This window comes from Rhincodon typus, chromosome 27 (genome assembly GCF_021869965.1).
Source record: "Rhincodon typus isolate 14 chromosome 27, sRhiTyp1.1, whole genome shotgun sequence".
Lineage (NCBI taxonomy): Eukaryota > Metazoa > Chordata > Chondrichthyes > Orectolobiformes > Rhincodontidae > Rhincodon > Rhincodon typus.
Genome location: NC_063358.1, coordinates 29,805,342 through 29,823,806, shown reverse-complemented (window position 1 = coordinate 29,823,806; position 18,465 = coordinate 29,805,342). Strand labels below are relative to the sequence as shown.

General features: G+C 43.5%; 1 protein-coding gene across 1 annotated transcript in view; it reads left to right on the top strand.

Annotated features, from left to right (window-relative positions):
• csmd2 (CUB and Sushi multiple domains 2) overlaps positions 1-18,035 on the top strand; it is a 613,472-nt gene extending 595,437 nt beyond the window's left edge. The window contains exons 62-63 of the mRNA XM_048612954.1: positions 9,957-10,095; positions 17,876-18,035. Coding sequence (XP_048468911.1) covers positions 9,957-10,095; positions 17,876-18,035 — 299 coding nt within the window. The remainder of the gene's footprint in view (positions 1-9,956; positions 10,096-17,875) is intronic.
• Positions 18,036-18,465: the final 430 nt, after the last annotated feature.

Below are 18,465 nucleotides of genomic sequence, written 5' to 3'. Positions count from 1 at the left end.
TATTTTGCACTAGCCTCTAAAACATCTTTATTCTCTCTTAAAAGTGGTACCTGACAAATCTACCATTTCTATTTGGAAAATTCTTGGTAAATAATTTCTATTTCACATTTATCATTCCACACCTAATCATTGCTCCTGACATATTGGATCAGAATTTGCTATGAATATAATAGTGAAACGAATGGCCCTCATGCATGAACTATACAGCAACTTGAGAGGAGATCAGATACATCCTTTTCTGTAACAATAAAAGACTCCTGTCTGAGTTGTGTTGATCAACCATAAGGTATGAAAAATGCCATTTCACCATTCACACAGTCACTGAAAAGCACTAAATCATATGAAATTGTTGTATTTCTAGAATAGATTTGAACTAAACATCTCACAAGTAAGCCTAATCATTAGGACCAGAAGTACCCTTTTAGCAATGCAGTGTTTGCTCATGACTGCCTATCAACCACTTTAGTCCCAAAAAATAATTTTAAAGCATGGAGTCTCATTCCTTGTTTTTCAGGAACATTTCAAAGTGTCCTTTTTGTTCTTACTTTCCTTTTGTCTCACTTTTCTATCCCTTTAGGTTCAATTTGTTTCCTTTATTTCTTTTCCTGACCTGATTCAACATTGAATTCACCCAAGCTAATTCACCCTTTTTTCTTCGACAGTTAGTTTCCAATATTTCAATTTCTTTTATGGAGCAGATGCCTTTTCAGTTGCTCTGTACCTCCAAGCCCTCGATATTCTGGTTTCCTTTGTTCTGCCGTTATCTGCTTGCACTTTTGGAAAATCTATGGGTAAAAAATTGCTTTGATCTGAAGGATGCTGGGGCAAATCTAACTAATGACAAATGCTGGCATCATAAAATCTGGCCCGCTATTCTATTAACCAAGTTGATCTTTCTAGATAAGTAGACCTCCATTAGGACAACACCTGTCTTGTGAAATTAAGGTGTAGGTAACTCCAGCAAGAAGTATGCATGAGATGTTTTACACAGTTTAGCACAAAATAAGACATGGCAGGTTGACGTCAGAGACTGATTGGTCACAGCTACCAATTTGTTCGCAACATAGCCTCTGACTTTGGGTATTATTTTCACTTGGTTGACAAACAGCCAGATGGAGAGTCATGAATTGGTGATACAAACATGAAGAATTGAGTTGGCTCTAGCAGTGCCAGTATGAGTTAGCTGAAGCTTCAAGCCTATCCCCATATTACAAAGGATGCTGCAGTGTGGACCTATGAACCAGAGGGCAGCCACCCTCTTAACCATTTCCATTCAGTGGCCATTAAAGAGGCTGGGTGTTGGTCTACACTGACACTTGGTTGAATGTAAGTGCCTGCACATACACATTTCTTTCTATTTGTTTGTAGTTGTCACCTCTTATCGCAGGTGCTTCAGTCTTGCCATACATGGCTAGGCTTTGAAGTGCCATTTAATTTATTCCAGAAGTTTTCTAGATTTTTAACACAACATTTCATCATTACAATCCTTGTAAGTTGCATTTAGCATGCAGTTTTCTTTATATTGCCAGTCCCACTGCACTCCATCTGTCCATGTTAATCTGTGCCTAAGGCTGCAAAAAGTTATTGAACCCATGCAATTTGATTATGGCTTATACATTGCTATTTCAGAGAGATTTGTACAAGTTCTTAACTATGTAGAAGTGACGTGTACCTATCCATGAAAATTGGCTCATATATCTCTGAAATGAATGATTCAAGCCGGTTTTCTGTTGTAAGTAATGTGCATGTGCTTGGCTGATTTATGGTAGGCAATGCTGAAAATACTCACTGGTCTAACACCATCTGTGGAGAATGAAACAGGAGTGACCAGGCAGAACCTTCTGCTCTGAGAAGATACTCATATTGCACTGGGGTCATTTCTAGGTCCTGTCCATGATCGTGCCTTTATTCTGCCCCCAATCCCTGATGGTGCCTATATTCTGATCTCAATCCCTGATCATGCCTGTATTCTGCCCCCAGTCCCTGATGATGCCGGCATTCTGCCCCCCAGTCCCTGATGATGCCTGTATTCTTCCCCCAGTCCCTGATGATGCCTGCATTCTGCCCCCAGACCCTGATGATGCTTGTCTTCTGCCCCCAGTCTCTGATGATGCCTGTATTCTGCCCCAGTCCCTGATGATGGCTGTATTCTGCTCCCCAGTCCCTGATGATGCCTGTATTCTGCCCCAGTCCCTGATGATGCCTGTATTCTGCTCCCCAGCCCCTAATGATGCCTGCATTCTGCCCCCAGCCCCTGATGATGCCTGCATTCTGCCCCCCGTCGCTGATGATGCCTGCATTCTGCCCCCAGTCCCTAATGATGCCTGCATTCTGCCCCCAGCCCCTGATAATGCCTGTATTCTGCCCCAGTCCCTGATAATGCCTGTATTCTGCCCCCAGTCCCTGATGATGCCTATATTCTGCCCAACCAAACAATCTTCTCGGAGGCAACAAATGAACGGGCCGTGTATGAATTCACTGTCCAATAAAAGAGAATGGATGAGAAAACTAATCAGAGGATCCATGAGTGACTGCCTCATCAGGAGAGTAGGTGTTGCTGAAGCACATAGGAAGCAGTGAAGCCCCTCAAAGATGCAGGCACCATTGTCACATAAACATAATAGCAGAGATTTACAGCATAGAAAGAGGCCCTTCAGCCCATCATGTCCGCAGTTCTGAAGACGGGTCACTGGACTAAAACATGAGCTTTCCTTTCTGTTAACAGATGCTGCCAGACCTGCTGAGTTTCTCCAGCAGTTTCTGTTGTTGTTTCAAACATCCTGGTGATTCTGCTCTTCACCCTTTCTCTACAGAATCACATTCTTCTCGTAGTGTAGCAACCAGAACTGCACACAGTACTCCAGCTCTGGCCTAACTCACATCTTATACAGCTCTGTCATAATTTCCCTGCTCTTGTATTCAATGACTCAACTTATAAAACGAATATCCCATTTGCTTTCTTAACCTTACCCATCTGTCCTGATATTTTCAAAAACCCATGTAAATGCATACTGATGTCCCTCTGACCTAAAGAACAATACAGCACAGAAACATGGCCTTCATACTAAAACTGTCTTCACTTACTGTATCCATATCCTCTATTCCCTTCCTATTCATGGATTCTTCCAGGTGCTTCTTGAATGCTGCAATCGTGTCTGCTTCCACCACCTCCTCTGGCAGCACGTTCCAGGCGCTCACCACTCTTTGTGTGGAAAACTGCCCCACACATCTCTTTTAAACTTGCCCTACTAATTGACCCCTCCACCCTGGGAAATGCCTCATACTTTCCACACTATCCATACCATTCACAATCTTATAAACTTCTATCAGGTCACCTTTCAACCTCCTGCACTCCAGTGAAAACAAACCCGGTCTATCCAACCTTTCTTCATAACTAAAATCCCCCATACCAGGCAACATCCTGGTAAACCTTTTCTGCACACTCGCCAAAGCATCCATATCCTTCTGGTAGTATGGTGACCAGAATTGTACACAATATCCCAGGTGTGGCCTAACTAAAGTTCGATAAAGCTGCAGCATAACTTGCCTATCCTTATACTCAATGCCCCTTCCAATGAAGGTAAGCATGCCACAGGCCTCTTTTACTACCTTATCTACCTGTGCTGTCACTTCAGTGATCTGTGAACCTGAACACCCAGATCCCTCTGCATATCAATACTCCTAAGGGTTCTGACATTTACTGTATAATTTTCAGCTGTGCTTAACCTTCCAAAATGCATCATCTCACATTTGTCTGTGATAAAACTCCATCAGCCATTTTTCTGCCCATACTTCCAACTGATTTATATCTTGCTGTATCCTCTAACAATCCTCCTCACTATCTGCATCTCCAACAATCTTTGTGTCATCTGCAAATTTACTGATTAGACCAGCCATGTTTTCCTCCAAATCATTTATGTCGACCATGAACAGCAGAGGTCCCAGCACTGATCCCTGTGGAACACGACTAATCGCTATCCTCCAATCCAAAAAGCACCCTTCCACCGCTACCCTCTGTCTCCTATGACTAAGCCAGTCTGTACCCATTTCGTGGAGGTGCCGGTGTTGGACTGGGTTGGACAAGGTGTCCATTTCGGCCGCTCACCCCTGATACCAGTCACCTTTTGTATCAGTCTGCCATGAGAGATCTTGTCAAAGGCTTTACTGAAGCCCAAGTAGACAACAACAGCTTTTCCCTCGTCAATCATCTTCGTCTCCTCAAAAAACTCGATCAAGTTAGTGAGGCACGACCTCACCAGCACAAAACCATGCTGTCTATCGCTAATTAGTCCATTTGCATCTAAAAGCATACAGATCTTGTCCCTGAGAATCTTTTGCAATAATTTTCCTACCACCGATGTGAGGCTCACAGGCCTGTAATTTCCAGGATTATCCCCGTTACCCTTCTTAAATAATGAGACAGTATTGGTTATTCTTCAGCCCGCTGGGACCTTGCCTGTGGCCAGACAGGATACAAAGATGTCTGTTAATTCTCCAGCAATTTGTTCTCTTGCCTCCCTCAGTATTCTTGGATAGATTCCATCAGGACCGAGGACCTTATCTACCTTAATACTTTGTAAGATGCACAACACCTCTTCCTTTTTGGCAGCAACTTGACTTAGAAATTCAGTGTTCCTTTCCCTGAGATCATCCTCCAGCAATCCCTTCTCTTTGGTGAATACCGACACAAAGTATTCGTTCAGGACCTCATATACCTCTTCTCACTCCACACATATATTGCCTTCTTTGTCCTTGAGTTGGCCAACCATTTCCCTGGCTAACATTTTGCTTTTTATACATGTATTAAAAAGCCTTGAGATTCTCCTTAATTCTGTTTCATAACGACTTTTCATGACTCCTTTTAACCCTTCTAATTCCTTGTTAAAGTTATTTCCACTTTCCTTACATACTTCAAAGGCTTCTTCAGTTCCCATCCTCCTAGACCTTACGTATGCTTCCTTTTTCCTTCTGACCAAGGTCATAACATCCCTGGTTATCCAAGGTTCACGTAACTTGCCGTACCTATCCTTCTTTCTCACAGGAACATGCTACTTCTGAACTCTAATCAACTGCTGTTTGAAATACTCCGACATGTCCAATGTGGATTTACCCTCAAACAGCCATCTCCAATGAAAATTCTCCAGCTCTTGCCTAATATTGTTGTAGTTCGCCTTCCCCCAGTTTAGCACCTCCATCCAAGGACTACGGTTATCCCTATCTATGAGTATCTTAAAACTCACAGTATTCTGTTCGCTGCTCCCAAAATGCTCCCCCATTGAAACTTCACTCAGCTGGCCAGGTTCATTTTCCAAAACCATTATAACAGTATAACCTTTCCCTGGTTGGACTGTTTACATATTGTGTCAAGAAGTCCGCCTGAATTGTCCTTACAAATTCCACCCCATTCAAGCCCCTAGCACAAAGTGAGTCCCAGTCAATATAGGCGATGTTAAAATCACCTACCACAACAACCTTCGGTAGACAAACAGGAGGCTGGAAGAACACAGCAGGCCAGGCAGCATCTGGAGGAAAGGAGAAGCCAACGTTTCGGGTATTACCTTTATTCAGGACTGGTTGTGGGTGTAGGGGGAGCTGCAGATAAAGCAGGAGGGAGAGGTGGAGGCAGAATGTTGGTGATAGGTGGACACTGGTGGTAGGTACGACCTGGTTGGTCGACGGGAGGGATAAATCCGGTTGATGGCTGGAAGGGAGGGTCAGAAGGTGGAATGGAAGAGAGGAGGTGGGGCTGGAAGGGGAGGCAGGGGATGGGTGGGAAGGTTATTTGAAATTGGAGAACTCAATGTTGAGTCCTCCAGGCTGTGGGGTGCCCAGGCAGAATATAAGGTGTGGTTCTTCAAATTTGTGTTCTGAGTCACTGCGACACTGAAGGAGGCCAAGAACGGACATGTCTGAGGGGGAGCGGGGCGGGGAGTTGAAATAGGCAGTGACCGGGAGGTTAGGTTGGCCATTATGGGGCATGCAAAGGTGAAATGGTCACATAGTCTACGCTTGGTCTCACCGATGTAGAGAAGACCACATCGGGAGCTCTGGATGTAATAGGCAGGGTTGGACCAGATGCAGATGAAGCTCTGTCTCACTTGGAAGGGCAGTTTATGGCCCTGAATGGAGGTGAGGGAGGTGGTATATGGACAGGTTTTGCAGTACAATAACCCTGCTGTTTTTACATCTTTCCAAAATTTGTCTACATATTCTCTCCTCTCTCTCCCACTGGCTGTTGGGAGGCTTGTAGTGTATCCCCACCATTGTGATTTCACCTTTCCTATTCCTGAGTTCTACCCAAATGGCCTTGCTGCACATGTCCTCTGATGTAGCCTCTCTAAGTACAGCTGTGAGATACTCACTTACCAGTAATGCAACTCTCCCACCCCTTTTACATCCCTTTCTATCACACTGAAACATCTAAATCCTGGGACATTCAGGTGCCAGTCTTGTCCCCCTTTCAGGAAGTGTCTGTAATCACAATAATGCCATAGTTCCAAGTACTAACCAAAGCTCTAAGTTCATCTACGTTGCCTATCACACTTCTTGCATTGAAACAAATGCTTTTCAGATCACCTCCCTTGTTCTTTTCAGCAGTGTTTCCCTGCCTGTTCTTGTTCTTAGTAACGTTTGCCTTGGTTTCTACCTCTCCCTCAATTTTTGCATCTACTGCCCTACTCCTCTGGTTCCCATCCCCCTGCCACTCTAGTTTAAACCTTCCCTAACCACTCTACTAAGTACTCCCTGCAAGGACATCAGTTCCGTTCCCAGGTGTAATCGTCCAGTTTGTACAGGTCCCACCTCCCCTAGAACTGATCCCAATGCCCAACAAATCTGAAACCCTCCCCTCACACCATCTTTTCAGCCATGCGTTTGTCCCATATATTCTGCTGTTTCTACTCTGACTAGCTCGTGGCACTGGTAGTAAACCTGAGATAGATACTTTTTGAAGTTCTACATTTCTACTTTCTTCCTAATTGTCTATATTCTGCTTTAAGGACCTCATCCCTTTTTTTTAACCTATGTAGATAGTATCAACATGTACCATGACCACTGACTGTTCGCCTTTCCCCTCCAGAATGTCCTGCAAATGCTCCAAGACATCCAGGACCCTCGCACCAGGGACACAACACACCATCCTGGACTCTCATTTGCGGCCACAGAAGTGCCTACTATTCCCCTTATGATTGAATGCCCTCTAACTATAGCATTTCTATCCCTATTTCTCCCTCCCTCTGCAGCAGGGCCAACTATGGTGCAATGCATTTGGTTGCTGCTGTAATCCCCTAAGAGGCCATTCCCCTAAACAGTATCCAGAATGGTGTACCTGTTTTGCTGGGGAATAGCCACAGGAGATTCCTGCACTGCCTGCTTAGACCTCCTGCCTGTGGAGTCTGAGTCAGCGGTGTGACTGCCTGTCTATATGTGCTATCCACAATACCCTCCGCCTCGTGAAACCTCCACAGTGTCCCCAAATTGCCACTCCAACTCCAAAACTCAGGCTTCTTGAGCAAGAGGAGGAGACAACTATTTGGAGCTCTCCTACCATGTCTTACCCCTTTAACTTAATCAATCTTTACAATGTCAAATACTTCTAAAACTAAGTTGAAGCTCCTTTGCGCTTCCTAAGGTACTGCCATTCAATTTGTACTCCCTTGCATCACCTCACTCATTTCAACATTAAGTTCAATTTGCCATTAGTCTAGCCCTCTAACCGACCTGTTGGTATCATCCTGTAGTCTAAGGCTTTCCTCGTCACTAATTTTTACACCAATAATTTTTGTGTCATCCTTGAATTTACTGATCAAACCTCCTACATTCATATCTGGATCATTAATGTGCACGGCCAGCAGCAAGAGACACAGCATCAGTCTCTGTCGTACACCATTGGACACAGCATTCCATTCAGAAAAACAACCTTTGACCATCACCTCCTGCTTCTTGCCACGAAGCCAGTTTTGGATCCAAATTGCCAAATGCCTTATATCCTTTCTTAACCTGCCTCCCATGTGGACCATTCTCTCCTAAAGTCATATGGAAATATAAAAACAAGGAAAAGCTGTTTGACCATCATTATGGAAGGGGAATGCTCTTCATAGATCATAGATCCCTACAGTGTCGAAACAGGCCCTTTGGCCCAATGAGTTCACACCAACCCTCAGAGCATCCCACCCAGACCCATCCCCCTATAACACACCTAATCTACACATCCCTGAACACTATGGGGCAATTTAGCATGGCCAATCCACCTAGCCTGCATATCTTTGGACTGTGGGAGGAAACTGGAGCACACAGAGAGAACCCATGCAGACACGGGGAGAATGTGCAAACTCCACACAGACAGTCACCCGATGGTGGAATTGAACCTGGGTCTATAGCACTGTGAGGTAGCAGTGGTAACCACTGAGCCACCATGCCACACCTAAATAGATGGCCTGTGACCACACCATTGATTTGTGATTCCTGCCGCTTCATAAGAAAAGGAATTAATGATGGCATCAATAGCTCTCTTGTTTCCCTGAGGAGGCTGTCAGCAAATCTGTGCTGGGCTTTGGCTTTAGCACTGTGCTCATCTGATGGCTTTTTAAAGCTCTGCTACAGCCCTAGTTATGTGATTCATCAGGACTCTGGTCCCAGCATGATTCAGCATGGAAGCTGTCCCATTGGAACAGCTCCCTCCTTCCCCAGTACTTGTGCCAATGTCTGTGAGTTTGAACCCATTTCTCCCATGCCAATCTTTCTTTTACAGGAAAGAGTAAAGGCAGAGGCCATCAATCTAATAGAAATGAAATAGGAAATTCAGAAGAAACTTTGTTACCCGTAGAGTTCAGAACTCACTCTCACAGCCAGTAGTTAAAGCCAAAAGTACCAAAGCATTTAAAGGGAAGCTGGTAAAGCATACAAGAGAAAGTGGGGATAGATGGTGTTGGACTGAGTCGTCTATTTCTGTGTCATTACAATGACATAGTTTGGTTAATGTTAAATCCTGTTTAAAAGGAAGAAATGGATGGTGGGACTTTAAGACAGAAAGGAGAAGAAAAATTCATTTTTTTCACTTTGGAAATCTCCCAAAAAGAAATAACATCTTAAGAACTAGGACTCTACATTTGTAATGAATCATGTTTTATGCTAGCAAGATTGATTTACACCATTAACACTTATCACAAGATTATAAAGGGTGCTGAGGCTCCTATTGACATGCCCTAACTTTCCATTTTGCGTTTAATGTGAAAATGCATCAAGTTCCTTTAAAAACAGAGAGGCTAAGAGAGAGATATGGAACAAGGCAACTCAACTAGTAATTTATAGATATTCACACATGACAGCACCTTATCGTTTGCCTGAAGTTGTACAATTTACACAGAAAAAACAGTGAGTGCTTTGCCACTTTTTTCAAAAGTCAAGTGAAAAATGCAGAAAATGTACTGCAACAAAAGGTCTACAATTTCTACATTGCAACTTTCAGCAATTTCTATGAATTGCCCATTATAACACAGTTACTGAAGTACGTTCACAAGATGTTCTCTTACAATATGCATGATGGTAGGAGCCAGGACTGAATGAATTCCACCGCACGTGTCAGAAATATACAGGAGAGTAAGCAGCTTGTGACCTGACCTTTTGAGGCTCCACAGGAAACTGTTACTTTGTGCTTGAAATCTGGAGATTTATCATGTTATTATGGAATATGAGCTCAAGCAATAATAAGGGGATTTGTCAAAAAATGCTGTTCTATAGAATTTATGAGGAGCTCTATCATCAATGAGACATTGGATATTACTCCAGTAAACTTCAAAGAATATCAACACATATCAGGAAGCAAAGTGAAGTTGCTGTTCACGCAAACCTCAGTTTGCTGAATGGAAGTATGCTCTCTAACTTCATGGTTTCTTTCTGCAGTTGTATTTTAAGCTCCATTCTTGAACATGTCAATTGTTTCTTTTTCTCTCATTCAGATCTGCACACGCTGGAAGCTGGAACGGATTCGATAGGGCATCACCTTAGCACTAGCAGCAGCTCAGTAGCTGTTGCCATCCTCGTGCCTTTCTTTGCCCTGATAACAGCAGGATTTATACTGTATCTCTACAAACACAGGTGAGTGCTGCACTGGCAGGGGCGGGTCAGCCAAGTGCTGCAGTTCGACCAGGTTTGTCCCAATTTTCATTCTAACCACATAAGCATTCAGACTCGTGAATTCGGGGTAGCTGTCATATTGATACCCGGTTGTATTTCTCGTAGCATGATATTTGGCTGCTTAGCAGTAATGGAGTTGTTTCCTCAGCGCTGAGTACCTGAGGCAGTATTGAAGAACTGCTGATCTTTGCTGTATTCCTTAAAGTGTGTTCAGCCCAGTTATTCTATGTTATATTCTACAGAATGGTAATTTGTATCACTTTGTTCAGTCTTTGATCTTGCTAATGTTATTTAAATGTATCTTTGCCCTTTTTCAGATCTCCTTATACATGTTTCTGGGAGGTGTAAATAGATGATGTCCTGAGTCTCTCCCAATACTATTGTTATGATAAGTGCTGAGTGAGTTGTAAAGTCAATTAACAAATTCTTTCCACGTCAGATTTTTCTCTCATGGGCAAATACACTCAGACTTGGTAATACCCATCACTATTCTGTACACCTGAGGAGAAATTGCGACTGCCTTTTCTTTTGAAATAGAGACCAACAGCTTATGCATCATGGTGACTCAGTCGCTGGCACAGCTGCCTCATACCACCAGGGACATGGGTTTGATTCCAGCCTCAGGCAACTGTCTGTGTGGAGTTTGCACATTCTCCCCGTGTCTGCATAGGATTCCTCCAGGTGCTCTGGTTTCTTCCCACTGTCTAAAAATGTGCAGATTAGGTGGATTGGCCATGCTAAATTGCCCATAGTGTCCAGGGATGTTCAGGCTAGGTGGATTAGCCATGGCAAATGCAGGGTTACAGGGATAGGGAAGGGGGGTAGGCCTGAGTGGGATGCTGTTTGGCCTGCTTCCACACTGTAGGGATTCTATGATTTTGCAGCACCTGTTCAAGTGCCTGGAGTTCCGAGGTCTCAGGAAAAGCATTGCAAGTTGTCAGTGTTTCTACTGAATATATTATCCTATTTGGGGAAATGAGAGTGACAGATGTGGGAATCAAAATGCCACACTTTTGCAACGAGCAATGGGCAACATCTTGCCAGCAATGTGCACGGCCCCTGAAAGAATTTTTATAAGATAATCTAAGGTTGAGGGGAATAAGATGCTCGACAGTGGTTGTGAACATGCTGTATCTGACCTGAGCTAGCTTGCGAAAAAGATGTTGACAGATGTTTATTCCAGCACCAGTTTTCATCAGCAAAAGCATTTGAAATGTCAGGTCATCTGTTTTATTTAAAGATTTGCGTAACAGGGGTGACATTTTGTAGCACTCTCTGCTCCCTCCAAGAAGCAGGCGAGGTTGGGGGTAGGTCACAGTGCTGGCTCGTGCATGCATTTTATTCCCAATATGCACAACACATCGGATTCCTTCTGCTTGCCACTTAGTATGCTGACTGCACTATCGAGTGGCTACAGTCTCAAAGCAACTTCAAAATCATGAAAGACTTGCTGCAGTGATAGCTAGCCTCCACTCCTTGAAACCGTTAGGTTCCACCTAAAAGGAAAATACATGGGGGCTGGAACAGATGCTGGAAGTCAATCTGCCGTTGATTCTGACTGGTCTGGATTTTCCAAAAGCTGGATAATCATTTCTGCAGCATTGTTGGGAGCTGTGCCTAGGGGCTCTGTGTAAATTCCAAAATGGCAACTCTGAGGGATTTGCCTGGGAAATTGAAGATTCTGCTGGGTTATTCCCCTACACCTGGAACCCTCTGAAAATAGCTATTCATTTCAGAGAATTCAGAAGGTTTTGCTCCAGTTAAGAACTACTGAGGAAAAGTCAGAATATTAAGTAATTAGTTTAACTCCTGAGTAACTATTGAACTGACATCCCAAGTTACCAAACACACACATAACACAACACAAGACCACACAACGCATACGCACACACATATGCACCGACCCCTACCTCCCTGGGTCCTGAAAATCACCCACTTCCCCTCTCCCGCCAAGACCTGATCTGCCATCCCCTTGTGCAAAACTCGAACCTCCCTCACCTCCAACCCTGCAGCCCCCAACCTGCCCTTCCCCCAGGACTCGACACTAACCCCCACCCACCTGGACCTATACTAAATACTCCATTGCCAATTTGTGGCCTGGCACTCCACATTCCGGCATCCAAACTTCAACAGTTGCGTTAAGTGCTTACCGTTTCACAGAATCAGTCAAAGTGGCTGTCTGTAACACTGGACCTTAGGTGAAGGAGTTGTCACAATAAGAGTGTGCCACATATTTCTGAAAGAGCCCGAATCAAAATCTCCTGTCTGAAATGCAGAGTTTCTATCATTACATTAAAGAAGTGAAATGGCATGTGATTGCCACTTCTCAGAACATCCAGCCCAACAGTGGAGAGATGATTCCAAAATTTTCTGACACTGGAGAGCTGTGAATAAGAGGTGACATGTTCTATCTACAGGGAGCCAATTCCACCCCTCCCCTATCCCTTAACTCAGACAAAGTGTCAGAAGGCACTGGGACCAGTGCTTTGTGGCACTCAGTGTCTGCAGCCAAGCTCTAAGGCCCTGATTTCACTGAATACAATAATGCAGAGAGTTCAGTGATCTCCCACAAGTGATCGAGATCAGCGAACACAACATCAAATGCCATATTCCACCAGGTGGACCAACAACTGAACATGATGTTCAACATACTATATCCCTATCACTCACTCACCAACAGTCTCTATGTGTCAGGACTTGTACCAAAGAATCATATGTTTTCCTTAACCACACATGCTGAGTACTACAGCAAGTGTCACAGTTTACAGCTGACAATTCGCCCACGTTAATAACTGTTCAATCATGACAGCCCCATCACCCAAAATGATTGCACCACGAGTCTTTAAAATTGTGAAAGACATGGATAGTCAAATGGGTTCGTGACAAACGACAACACCTCCCAGTCGCGAACCACTTCAACTCCCCCTCCCACTCCTTGGATGACATGTCCATCCCGAGCTTCCTCCAGTGCCACAACGATGCTACCTGAAGGCTGGAGGAACAGCATCTCATATTCTGCTTAGGAACCCTGCAGCCTAATGGTCTCAATGTGGACTTCACAAGCTTCAAAATCTCCCCAACCCTGACCTCATCCCAAGACCAGCCTATCTCGTCCCTGCCTCCTTGACCTGTCCGTCTTCTCTCCACCTATCTGCTCCTCTATCCACCTTCTATCATCGCCTCCCCCTCTCTCTATTTATTTCAGAGCCCCCTTCCCCTCCCCCATTTCTGAAGAAGGGACCAGACCCAAAATGTCAGCCTTCCTGCTCCTCTGATGCTGCCTGGCCTGCTGTGTTCATCCAGCTCCACACCTTGTTATCTCAGACTCCAGCATCAGCAGTTCCTACTATCTCTATTATGGATAGTCAAAGTCTTTTTCCGAGGGTCGAAATGTCAAATTCTAGGGGGCATAGGTTTAAGGTGAGAGGTGGAAAGTTTAAAGGAGATATGCGAGGCAAGTTTTTTTCTACACAGGATGGTAGGTTCCTGGAAAAAAACTGAAGGACATGGTTTAAGGTGGGAGGGGAAAGATTTAAAAAGGACCTGAGGGGTAACTTTTTCGCACAGAATGTGGTGCATGTACAGAATGAGCTGCCAGAGGAAGTGGTGGAGCAGGGTACAATTACAATATTTAAAAGGCATCTGGATGGGTATACGAATAGGAAAGGTTTGGAGGGATATGGGCCAAATGCTGGCAAATGGAACTAGATTGGGATGTCTGGTTAGCACGGATAAGTTGGAACGAAGGATCTATTTCCATGCTGTACAACTCAATAACTCTTTGACGCAAACACAGGATGATCAGTTCTGTCACACTGTCAAACAGGCATGGTGAGCCACAACCTGAGTTTGTCGACTGATCACTGCTGCCAATTCAGAAAATCTTGTCCTTTTTGACACCTTTTCTATTTGATGAATGTCAGGGGCATTGAAAGGAAATGATGAAAGTTCAATGTTTACAGCTTTCACTCTCACAGTAACAGTAACCAAGAGGTGTAACCTGGCCAGTCTGTGATGAAAGTGCAAGAATACAGCTACTCAAAACTTCACATGCAGCCACCAGCTCAGGTTGTCACACTGTGTACAATTTGATGATAATTTGGAAGTTAGACATCATAGGGTGATACACTGGGTATTGGTGACCTGCTGACAGGACAGGGAACAACAGCAGCACAGGTGCCAGTGCAGAGCGAGGAAAGGCTGTGTGTGCATTCTGTTATACAGGACTCCGAGCACTTCAATAAAGCAGGCTATACAAGAAGGCTAGCAACAAAAAAAAACTGCAGATGCTTGAATCCAAGGTAGACAAACAGGAGTCCTGAAAAAAGGTAATACCAAAACGTTGACTTCTCCTTTCCTCCAGATGCTGCCTGGCTTGCTGTGTTCTTCCAGCCACCTGTTTGTGTAGCTATATAAAAAAAGGCTAGTGCTTCAGGTGTTGGCTGGAATATCTACATTCGTGCATGGAGGAGTCCTGTACCAACCCTGCACAGACCTTTGTGCAGAGTTTGGAACTCATCTTTTCCCACATGGACCTGGTGACCACTCCATCAACAAAATTGTCCACTTAGCTGTGATGTGACACCTGAAGACTGTTATCTCAGTTTCCATGACAGCACAAGCTGAAGGTACCTTAACCACAGTGTGGAAACTCAGGTTCTGTCAAACCAAGGTCGGCTCACTGCTTTACAAGTTGGAACATTCAAGATGCGTCTTGACAGATACATGAATGGGCAGAAAACGAGGGATACCAATCGCGTAAGGCTTTTAGTTTAGAAAGGCATCATGTGTTGGTGCAGGCTTGATGGGCCTAAGGGCCTGATCCTATGCTGTACCTTTCTTTGTTTGGTTAGCACCCTTTGAATTGAGAGCCTAAGTTGACAACAAAGTGTGGGATGTTGCAAATATCTCCAGCTCCACCCTGAAGGTTCACCATGATGATCACGTTCACAGCCACTGGCAATGCCAGTCTTGCCTTATTGTGAGATTGTGCTTGGATCATTGAATCATAGAATCTGTACAGTGTGGAAGCAAGCCATCGAGTCCACACTGATTCTCCGAAGAGCAATCCACCCAGATCCACTTCCTTACCCTATCTCTGTAACTCTGCAATTCCCATGGCTAATCCACCTAACCTGCACATTCCTGGACACAACGGGCAATTTAGCATGGCCGATCCACCTAGTTTGTAGCTGCAGCAAGTAGAAGATTTCATTGAGATCCTCATTACCGAAGCACAGGAGTCAGATACTTTGTCAATCACTGAGGTCCAGGTGGGAGAATAGCTCCCTGAACCTCCTGGGTGGATATGACATCCTGTTGAGAGTTCTTCATCCCCTCCTCCTCCACCACCCTTTTCTGGCATCTTGTCCCACTTATCTGAAAATTTACTTAGCCCTGGATTGTTATTTTTATTGGATTTATTTTACGGTAGAAGGTTGAATAGTTTAAACTTAGATCCATTGGGTATGAGAAGAATGAGAGCTGATCTTATTGAAATATAGAAAACCTTGAGGTGAGTTGACGTGGTGGATACTGGGTGTTTCCTCTCGTGGGGCAACTAGAACTAGTAGACACAATGTAAAAAAAAGTCTTCATTTTGATGTGGCGATCTCTCAATGAGATTCCTCTTTCACCCAGCAAGCAGGGGAGCTGGGTCATTGAGTTTATTCAAGGCTGTGTGAGTGGAATTATTGATAGAGGAGGGAGATGAGAGTTATGGGACCAGCAAAGTGAGGTAGGGGCAACACTTGGATCAGCCATGATCTTATTGAATTGCAGAACAGGCTCAATGGGCCAAATGCCCTAACCCTGCTCCTAAATCCTATGTTCCTATGTGCTGGGCATGCCTGGGAACAAAAGTAGGCAGTTTTAAAAAAAAGACATAGCTGTGAGGTCAGTGGCAACAATAGCACTAGTGACCCACAAGAGGTGCTCCCAGCATACAGGGTGCTTTCCCACCTGAACAGCATTGGATTTTATTTAGTTTCCATTATCTTACACATTAAATTCCCTACTCTCCCAAATGTTGGTTCTGTTCAGGTGCTTTCCTATTTCTTTTGCTGCTGTAATATCAATCTGAGCAGGTATTTTTAGTTGAATGTTGGAGCTACCCTTCAAATGGCCATTAATAGACAGAAGCACTATCACACGCTGTTTGTACATTGAAATGAGTTAACGCTGTTCACTTCTGGTAGCAATTATAACAGCGTGCACAAAATTTAACTTGAGCTATCCTACACAAAATGGCTACAGTTCAGTGCACAATCAGTTTATCTGCCAGCTTTGGCCCACAGAACAAGTTAACCTTAAGACTGATTTTCTTATTCAATGTAATTTTAGATGTGAGCAGACCTGATAGAAATTGACAGCCAAATCTACCTCTGGTGGATGTTTTGTAGTAAATGTAACACATTTTCAAATAGTGTCTTCCTATTCAAACATCCTGACAGATTTGGTAATTTCTGAAATGTGTTTATTTATCTTTGTGAACAGAGGATAGTACAGTACTAGAACAGGTCCTTAAGCCCACCATATCTGTGCCGATACATGATGCCTATTCATAATCTTAAACATTCCTATTGTATCCACTTCCACTACCTTCTCTTTCTGCTACCACTATTTGTATAAAAATGTGTCTCTCCATCTCCTTTCAACTTACCCCCTTCTGCCTTAAATGTTTGTGCCCAAGAAATTAACATTTATATCCAAGGATAAAGACTCTGACTATCCATTCTATCCATGACTCTCATAATTTTGTAAACTTCTACAGGTCAGCCCTCATCCTTTTATGTTCAAGTGAAAACAAACCAAGTTTGTCCAATCGTTAATGCACTCCAAACCAGGCAATCTTCTGGTAAACCATTTCTGTACTGTCTCCAAAACCTCCACATCATTCTGATAATGTGGCAACCAGAACTGTACATAAATTCCAAACATGACCTGACTGAAGTTCTCTTCGGCTGCAATATGACTTGCCAATTTTAATACACTTTGCCCCGCCTGATTAAGGCAAGCACCATATGCCATCTTGACCACTTTATCCACTTCTGCTTTCATATTTTTATGTGAGAAATAGCAGGACTTTAGCACTCCCTTCAGGAGCAGACTGGTAGATTTAAGGGAGGTGATGGTGTAATGGTAATGTAAATTGACTAGTAAGCCAATAAGGCCCAGACTAATGCACTGGGGATACAGGTTCAAATCCCATCACAGTGGCCCTGCTAGAATTTAAATTCAATTAACATTAAATTTAATATAAATTGATTAATAAATCTGGAATGAAAAGCTCGTCAAAGCCATTATCACTTGTTATAAAACCCCATCTGATTCACAAAAGTTGTTTACAGAAGGGAGTCTGCTATCCTTACCTGGCCTGATGCATTTGCTAATAGATGGCCATATTAGCCACATCTAAACATGTTTGAGTATTTGGATGATGTGAATGATATACAGTGGAAATAGTTTTGAGTAATAGTCTATGAGAATCAAGAGAAAATGGTTTGATTCATTTTAAGATGTATTTTACCATTGCTCCTGCATTTCAAGCACAGTTGCAGAAATTTCACAGAAATGCTGTAAAATCCTGATCAGTCCATTGATCAGTTCTGTATCTGTTGGAGTCCTGTTTAGCAGGAGTGAGTGGGAAGTGCTTGTAGCTATAACTCTTGGTACGAAGCTGAGGAGTTGGCCTCAATTCTGTAAAAGGATTGGGATTGACAGTGTTCTGTGTTTCTTTCAGGAAAAGGCCAAAAGTACCATTCAATGGTTTTGCAGGCCATGAAAATACAAACGGTCGAGCAACTTTTGAAAATCCCATGTACGATCGAAATGTCCAATCCTCTGACATTGTGGCCAATGAGATTGAAGTGACAGTGAGCACTGTATGCACAGCAGTATAGCACTTAATCTTGACAAAACATTGGTAAGTCGGTGAATGTGGTACACTGTTAAATGGTTTTAAAATAATGAAGTCCCTGTCCTTTGTAACTCCACTGATTTCTGATAGGTGTTCTCCATTGTCTTTATAGAGCTCCACCCGTCAAGAACTATGTGACATTGCGAGCCAAAGGATTTTCCATTCACAAGTTTTTCAGTTATGCAAATCTCACTGTTCCAACTGATTGGGTTTCAGGAAACCAGAACGTGAGAGATTTGTGTCCGCAATTACTCAGATGATGAGTTCTTGATTTTAGGTTTGCAAGTGAAACAATTTGCCAGTGGATCCCAGCTATAACTTTAAAGTTAATGAAGTGAAAAATAGGCTTGGGAACAGATGTCAGGTCTGACCCATGTAGAGGGAAAGAAATGTAGAAGTTTTGTTTTGAACTA